Consider the following 8,315-nt stretch of genomic DNA (forward strand, 5'->3'; position numbering starts at 1 on the left):
GGAGGGACACGCTTTTAAAATAACTCTTCTGTAAATCAAGGCGCTAAATAAAGCCCAGGTTAAGGTCATGTCCAGACACACCAGTTTTCCCTGCTCCCCAGCTGGGAGCTGGCTGTTAGTGCAAAGGATGGAGCGCAGAGACAGGCATGGCAAGGGAAGAGGAAAAYCTCATGCTGGGACGGGCTGGGTTGGGTGGGTTGAGTGGGGTGGGAGACCAGGAACAACCCCGGATGGTCCCGCCTAAGAGGTCCCGCCTAAGGTCTTGGCCTTTTCCTAGGTGCACCTAGGACCACCAGGAGCTCATGCCATGCAACGTTTCTTTGTGCTGACAACCAAGAGACTCTGAAAGCTCTTTAAACCTACAGTGAGCTGGTGAGGCCACCTTGGAGTTGCCCAGCTAGCCCATGGCTACGGGCTCTGAGGGGCTGTGGTCCTTTCAGGCAGCCGGATTGGCCCCTGTGCTTCATCCTGCAGCAGCAATTTAGCAGGAGGGTCTGCAAAYCCCGTGCTGAAAAGCACCCCATCTCCACACCCATCCGGTATAGGAAACTACATATCCCAATGGGCCCGGCCGGAGCGGAGACGCTCCCTGGCTCTGGAAAACCGAGGAGCAGCAGGAGGCTGTGGAGCAGAGCCCAGAGGTGCGGGAGGGAGCAGGGCCCACGTGCCTCTGAGTCCCGGCCTCCGTCTGGGCTCCCACTCCAGCCTCTGAGTCCCGGCCTCCGTCTGGGCCCCCGCTCCTCGGAGCCGCCCGTGTCCGGCCCCTCTTTCCCTCCCCTGCTGCCCGGGAAGGGGCAGAGCTCCCAGCATGTGCAGGGCAGTGCCCGGCCGTGGCCCCGGGCCAGGATTTGGGATGGGCACCGAGCAGGGCCGGGTGAGCAGGTCCCTCCCTGCAAAAGCTGCTCTGGGGCTTGGCCGCCCGCTCAGGGCTCAGCTGACGGGAGAAACCTCTTTTCCAGTAAAAATAGACCTCCCGGCTTTCCACAGCCCTTGCCCACTTTCTGACACAAAGCGCAAAGCCAGGCCAGTTTTTCCTTTAAAAAATAAAAAATAAAAATTAACAAAAAAGAGAGAGAGAGAGAGAGAGAGAGAGAGAAAGTCTCTCTGTTCCAAAGGGTCTTTGGCTAAAACGGAGGTTTGTTTTCCTGGACAAAAATGTGAGCTGTCCCACTTTGTTCCTGCAGGGAGGAGAACCCTCCCATCCCCATTTCCTGAGCCGCTCTAATCACAGCGGCAATGAGTTCAAGGGAGAAAAATCTTSCCAGCACGAGCGCCAGCTCCGCTGCCGCCGCCGCGCTCGGAGGCTGGGCGGGAGGCCGGGACGAGGCCGCCTGCCCGGCGCTCCCCGCCTGCCCGGGGTGTTTTCACTGGAAAAATCCACCACGAAGCCCCGTGCTGCTCCCACCTGCCCTCGTTGCAGCCCCTTCCTGCGGGGCAAGCAGGCTTTTTGGGGGAGAAAAGCTCGGTTTTGTCGGTGTGGGAAGGCGCCCAGTCCGGACCCAGCTCCGTCTGTGCCGCCGGCGGCTCAAGCGACTCCTCCAGGACGGCGTGCGGGATTAGCATTCCAGGCGCTGCGGGAAAACAAGCGCACRCGAGCGCTTAACTCATGATCTCTCKTTTAATTAAACAAGGGGGAAAACGAGGGCTTTGCTCCGGAGCTGTGCCGCGGCCCGCGCGGGCACGTGCGAAGCGTTCCTGCTGCCCGAGGAGGGCTGTCGTGCAAGGGAGCACCTCGGGATGCTTTGAAGGCCACGTGTGAGCTCCGTGATCCAGGTTTGAAGCTCTTGTGGCCGGGGCTTCACCGGGGCTGTCCTCACGCCGAGGCTAAAGGCAGCCTGTAGTCCSGCACAGGGAAGCAGAGGGAGAGGCAACCTGGAAGGCAGTGACATCCACAGCTCCGTACCACGGCCAGCAGCGTGCCCAGCAATGGGAAGCTCACAGAATCCCAGAATGGTTGAGGTTGGAAGGGACCTCCAGAGAACATCTAGTCCAACCGCCTGCTTCAGCAGGGACACCCAGAGCACGGAGCACCCGGTCGCATCCAGGTGGGTTCTGAAGACCTCCAGAAGCTGCTGGGCTTGTCCCCAGCCTGACACCTCTGTGGCCGAGACGGCTGTTCCGTGGCTCCGATGGAGCAGCACAAGAATCAAACTTGCTCTTGTGGACTCCAAACCACAAGACTCATCCTTCCCAAAGGCACGTGCTCCGATAGCCCTTTGGAGAGGGATGGCCATTCCCCTGGAGAGCAGCCCTTGCTGTGTCCACACACTGGACAGTCATGACCTCCAGCCAGGATGTGACAGAATGACCTAAAGGAAACGGCATCATGTGCATTCAGTCCAGAAACTAGCACTTCTCCTTGAGCTCTGTCTTTGTGTTCTTCCTATCTGCCCTTTCTTTTAAGTTCCAATACTGCAAGTTATTCATCCGTGCAGCACCCAATGCATCGGAGAAGCTGCTGGTCAGGCAAGAGGGGCCAAACAGGGGCTGAAAGAGAGTCACAGAGAAGGTCTCCATGTAGCCAAGAGGGAAGCAGAGCTGGGAAAGGGAGAAAAGCAGAAACTCATTGATAACCAAGCTGAGTATCTGCAGCTGCACTTCAGGAGGGCAGGAATCGGTGAGAAGAGTCATTCTCAGACCTGTGGTCGGAGACCTTCCCCATCTACCCAAGCAATGGTCCTCTCTGCTCTGGAGCACAGTGCCACCCCCACCACGTGCCACTTGCTTTCACCCTGCACAAAGGGTTCCTGGCCCGTTCCTGAGCTCCTCGCCAAGCTCTCCACCAAAAAAGCTCATCCGAGATTGCACCAAGCAGCCAGAGCTGCATCTCAGCCCTGCTCTCAACCCCTCAGACGTCCTCCTGAGAGGCCTGCTGCGAGTGACACCATCCTCGCAGTCTTATTCGGAGCAAAGAAAAAGTCCCTGCTCCCCAAAACCTGTTTTTCCATTCTATGAGCAATGGATCGGGAAGATGATACAGAGCTTGAAGAGCACCTGAAAGAACAGCTGAAAGCCCCATCCTTACACAAACATGTTCCAGCTGAGACTAAGGCTTGTAAATGGATGAGAGCTTTCCATAAAACACCATCCTACAGCTGGGGACCGGCTTATTTGGGTTTAGCTTCATCAAGGGATTAAGTCACTTAATCTGAAATAAGTGTTTAAGCGCCCATTTCTTTTTAAGTATCATTGGCAACATCTGAGGGCACAATTCAKTAGCAAAGCTGCACCAGTGCGACACGAAGCCCTGGGCACCTTTAAACTCCTGCTAGGAGGACCTAAGGACTCCGATATGGTGGGTTCCTTGCCCAGGATGGGCTGCAGGCACCTCCTCAGCACCTCAACACCACCCCAGGGTGGGCAGAGCGGCCCCGTTTTCCATTCCCAGCCCTTCCCAAGGGCTTCCCCTGGCTCGTGGGCAAACGGTCTGGCCAGGCCATGGTCCCACCATAAACCTCCATGTTCAGGTGTCATCTTCTTCCAGGAGGCTTGAATGCTGTGATGGGATAAGTCTTGCTAAATGCAACCACTTCCTCACCAACCCAACCAAGAAATTTCCAATTCCCTTCTACTTTCTTAGCAGCTTTTATTACCACGTGCACTAAAACACCTTACAGGAGAAATCACTCSAGCTTCATCTCAGTATTAGCGCTCGCTCCACTCCCAGCTTTAGGCTTTCTCACGAGCTTGGCAAGCAAGCCTGAGCGATGGCACCTCGTCCCCCTTAATGCTTGTGCTAAATACCAACAGAGGAACAGGGTAGGAGCTCAGCAGAATGAAGGATTCCTTCCTCCCCGGTGTCCGTGGAACAGCCTGGGTGAAGCCGCTGCCAAATGGGTCAACTCATTTTAATGCCTTTTAGGCAGGGGCATTAGACCAGAACCAGCACCTCGTGCCCAGACACCCATCTGGGAGCATCTCGCGGCAGATGGGCGGCCTGCTGCGCTCCAAGCGCAAAAATGCTAATCCTGCAGCGGGCCGGCCGCTGAGCACCAGGAATTTATCTCCACGGGGTCAGCATGGAGGTTGGTTGCCGCGTGCCGGCGTCTCGTGCGGACTCGGCTCGAGTCTGCAGCCTGCAGCCACATCGCCCTCAAAGCGCACGGCTCCCCCTGCAAGACGTGTGAGCCACGAGGACGGGCTCCCAAGGGGACTGGTGGCTTACGGAGCTTGCAAGGTCAAGAGCAGACGCCGTTGAGAACGTGCTCCGTTGAGGAAGAGCTTCCAGGGTCGGTGCGGGAGCTGGGAGATCCTTCGTGGTCTCAGGTGAGGCAGAGCTTCTCCTGGCCTTCAACACTCTGTTGTGATGTTCTTGTGAGATACATCCTGCTACATTGAGGGGGAAATGAGGCAACTTGGAAGCTGGAATAGCAACCCCGGAGGGGCCAGCTGGTCACAGCACAGGGGCCCTTCCTTGCAGGAGCAGCTCCCTGCCCATCTCTGCCCTGGGGTACGAGCTGCAACCAGGCACCCTGTCCGGAGCTCCCAAGGAGGTCCCAGCTTGGACCACTGCTGTGCTCCATGTCCGAGCACAGAGCTCTTGGTGCTGGAAGGCCTTGAGCCTCAGCTGGTGTCCTGCTCCACAGGCTTCCTCCATTCCGATCAGCTGCTACTTTCTGACCCATCCTGCAGCCTCAGGATCACAGAAACACAGAATCATTGAGGTTGGAAGGGACCCCTAGAGATCATCTAGTTCAACCCCCCTGCTCCAGCGGGGACACGCAGAGCAYRGGGCACAGGGYGGCATCCAGGTGGGTTTGGAAGACCTCCAGAGAAGGAGCCTCCACAGCCTCCCTGGGCAGCCTGTGCCAGGGCTCCGTCAGGAGCCTTGACATTGATTCCAGGACCAGGATCCTTGGAGTTTGTTGGGCAACGGACACCCATGCAGCCAGTCATAAGCTCAAACTCTACAACCCCCGAGTAGCCGAACCTGGGACTTAGAGGAAAGCTTTTTTCCCCCTATATTCACATATATATATCTATATTTACATATATATTCACATCTTTTACCCTGTATTCAGACACAGCACCTGAAGGACACCCCGTGGACAGCAAAGCAAACCCGTCATGGATTTAGTGGATTGCTTCTGCTAAGCTCCCCAGTTAGGCGGGAGCAAACACGGGCCTTTTAAAAAGTTACTCCCTCTATAGCTTCTTTTTCTTCAATCAGAAAACAGTCTCACGTGCCCCATTATTTCCATACATATCAAAGGAGGGTGGGGATTTCACTAACCATTCCTAAAAGGCATCTTTGTGCACTGAAGGGCCGCATGCCAGACCGTGGGTGGCTATAAGCCCGAGCACAAAGGCGGATACATCCACAGGCATTTTTTTCCCCCCTTGATCCATGAGCGGGGCTGCATTCCAGCCTCCCGGAGCACACGAGACAGCCCCTGTTTCAAAGGTGAATGTATTCAGGCAGATGACAGCAGCCAGCACACACCCCACACACATGGGCCGTGTCTGGGGCTCCTCTCCGTGTCCGTCCCCATCTCCTCGGCTGATCCATGCGGCTCCACTTAGATCACGAGCTGATGGCAGCAGCAAGGGGCTCACCCGGGTATCCCGGTCCAGCACAGTCGCACACAGGGAGATCTTGGCTACAAACTTAGTTATGGGGGGTCAAGCATCGAGCTGCGGTGTTTAGGGGGCAACGCACTGGATCTGAGCCCCACGCCTCGGGGCAGGGTGCTCCGGGCAAGAACGGGAGCTTTGGATGGAGGCTCCCTTATGAGGATGGGTTGGAGGCCTTTCCAAAGAAGCWTGCACAACCAAAATGATGATAAGCTTTCTATGATGACTTTCTCCCTGCAAGCCTGAAGACCTGGGATGTAGGAAATGCAATAGAAAAGGCACGGAAAGAAGCAGAATYCGAGTCCCTCTTCACCCTCTCCTGCTACCCCACGAACCCGTCTTCCACCAGTTCRATGCTCAGCTGTGCCTGGCGGGATTTATTCCCTATTGATATGATATCTGCAGCTGTAGCCGCTATTGCTGCTTTGCCATTCCCTTGGAAGAGCTCGGCAGGTCACTGTCACCAATGGCCCGTCCTCTCTACACTCACAGCAAGGACACAGGGCTCAGCGCGGCAGYGAGGGCAGCGCTGGTGCCTCTCCCGAGCCCTCATCATCATCGGAGCCCTTGGAGAGCCGGTGCCTCCAGCCCACAAGCCATGAGTTCAAAGCACTCCTGCCCCCACAGCGCCTGTTATGGACCCGGGGGGACAGCTTGGGCAGTCCCCAGGGGCACATTCCCACCTCTACGTGCAGCATGGACCTCCATGTGCAGCAGGTATCTCCACATGCAACAGGTACCTCCCCGTGGAGCAGGCACCTCCACACTGCTCCTGGAAGCCGGCACTATGGCCAAAGCCAATGAACATCTGCCCTGCCACATCTGCACTCACCCCATTATTTTTCTGGCTCTAAGCAGCAAATTCACCTGCTCATCTGTTCTTCCTTTTTCAGAAAAAAAACCTTAAACACATGAATTGTCACCCTCCTCACCCCAGCGAAGATGCTTCCCAACCGCTTCCATGTGCTCAGGGTTACTTCTCTCTGGCCTTGTACGCGTTCCAACGTCTYGCTCACTGCCTTGGCACGCCAATAAAGGAAGATCGGCGACGCTTAGAGCTTTCTGTGATTCCCAGACTTACTTCCTTCCCACCCCAGAAGATGATGTAACGGGAGGGCAACAGAAAGATGATGTTTTCTGCTGAAACTCCAGGCAGCCTGGAGGTGCCCCCTGCACTTGTGTGGGGCTCCCCAGCCTCCGCACGGCTCGTGGTGCTCCCGCGGCTTCCAGGTGCTGGGGGGTGACGAGAGACGAGCGGGGAGGGTCTCCTGAGGCCAAGGGAGAAAAGTAAGGACACTGAGTCCCAGTGAGCACAAGGAAAACATCCAAGCCACGGTGGTTACACCTGCTAGACGGAGAGGRTTAAGTCCAAGTATCCACAATGGGGATGGAAATGGAGGAGAAAACTCCCTTCCCCGCTGCGAGCTTTGCCAAGAGGCGCKGAGAAGTGGCCCGGACGGAGACGCCCGCCGGGCTCGTGCGGAAGGGGCTCGTGCAGAAGCAGCTCGTGCTGCTGCCACCCGAGCAAGGGTGCAAAAGCAGCCCCGGGCTCCCCGAGCACCTGCTGCGGCTCGGGGGGCATCCCCGAGGGGAACTTGTCCCTCTGCTTGGGGGACGGAGGCGCCCGCGCGGCACCACGGTGCGGGACTGTCGGTAGCTYCCCCCCTGAGCAGCCACCCGGGAGGCTCTCGCGCCTGCCCGGGCAGCAACGGGACAGAGAAGYGAAGCAGGGACGCTGCCCACGCGGCCCCGCCAGCCCTGGGCACCTGAGCCGCTGTGGCCACATCACAGGACACTTTATGCATGTGGTACTTGAGTCCCCTTCCAGCTGCACCGCTCTGCACACCGGCTCATTCCCAGCTCCAAGYGTGACAGTGACACGGTGACACCGAGGAGCCTCCTGCCTCCCGTGCGGCCTCCCCGCTGAGCCCCAAACTGAGCCCCAGCAGGAGCCAAACCCTCCAAAGGCCCCGGAAAATGCCAGGGTCAGCCCCTAGGACTGACCCACGGTCACGCAGATCCGCAATTGTCCCCTCAGCCCCACGGAGACGTGCAGCACAGGGGAGGGACACCCAACGCGCCACTGCTCGCACGCTCACCAGCCTCTCCGTGGGGCCCGGCCGGACAGCCCGGCACCTGGGCAGCTCAGGACACATGGGCCCTTGTGCCAAGGCCGTGCCCGCGACAGACAAGCAGGAATAAACACATAGCTCAATGCCAAGAGGAGCGCTGCACCCCCATGGGTGGCAGGGCCGGCGCCCCGGGGCCCTGCTTGCTCCCCGAATAACGGGAAGCGCAAGGCAGAGCTGGGGTCCCGGCCGGCCCCACCGCAGCTCCATCCCGCTCGTGCCCCTTGCAAAACCCTTTCCTTACCATGTTCCCGGCCTCCTGCTTCCCCGCTCTCACATCCAGAGGCGGCGGTTTTTCTCCTTTTCCTCCATGGGTGCCTCCGCTCCCCTCCGCCGCCAAGGGCCGAAGCGCTCGGAGTTCTGGAGCGTAATCCAAGCCCTGGGCGCCCCCCGCGCGGTGGCTCCAGCTAATCTAACTCATGACACTGGCGGGCGCTGAGCAGGGGACCTCGGAGGCTTCTCTGACAGCCAACGCCAGCGCCGGGCGCCCGCAGCGCTGGGGGACACTGGGGGACACGGGCAGGGGCGGCGGGGCCGGCGGCGGCTCCTTAGGGCATCGCTGCTCGCCGGGCGCGGGGCCGGCGCCTTGCGGACCCGCTCAACACGGACACT

At 58.5% G+C, this 8,315-nt stretch overlaps 1 protein-coding gene across 1 annotated transcript in view; it reads right to left on the reverse strand.

Annotated features, from left to right (window-relative positions):
* The window catches only part of PLEKHG4 (pleckstrin homology and RhoGEF domain containing G4), a 62,378-nt gene extending 54,382 nt beyond the window's left edge, over window positions 1–7,996 (reverse strand). The window contains exon 1 of the mRNA XM_026034325.1: window positions 7,948–7,996. Coding sequence (XP_025890110.1) covers window positions 7,948–7,950 — 3 coding nt within the window. The 5' untranslated portion in view covers window positions 7,951–7,996. The remainder of the gene's footprint in view (window positions 1–7,947) is intronic.
* Window positions 7,997–8,315: the final 319 nt, after the last annotated feature.

Source organism: Nothoprocta perdicaria, unplaced genomic scaffold, assembly GCF_003342845.1.
Source record: "Nothoprocta perdicaria isolate Ctin4 unplaced genomic scaffold, notPer1 scaffold_143, whole genome shotgun sequence".
Taxonomy (NCBI): domain Eukaryota; kingdom Metazoa; phylum Chordata; class Aves; order Tinamiformes; family Tinamidae; genus Nothoprocta; species Nothoprocta perdicaria.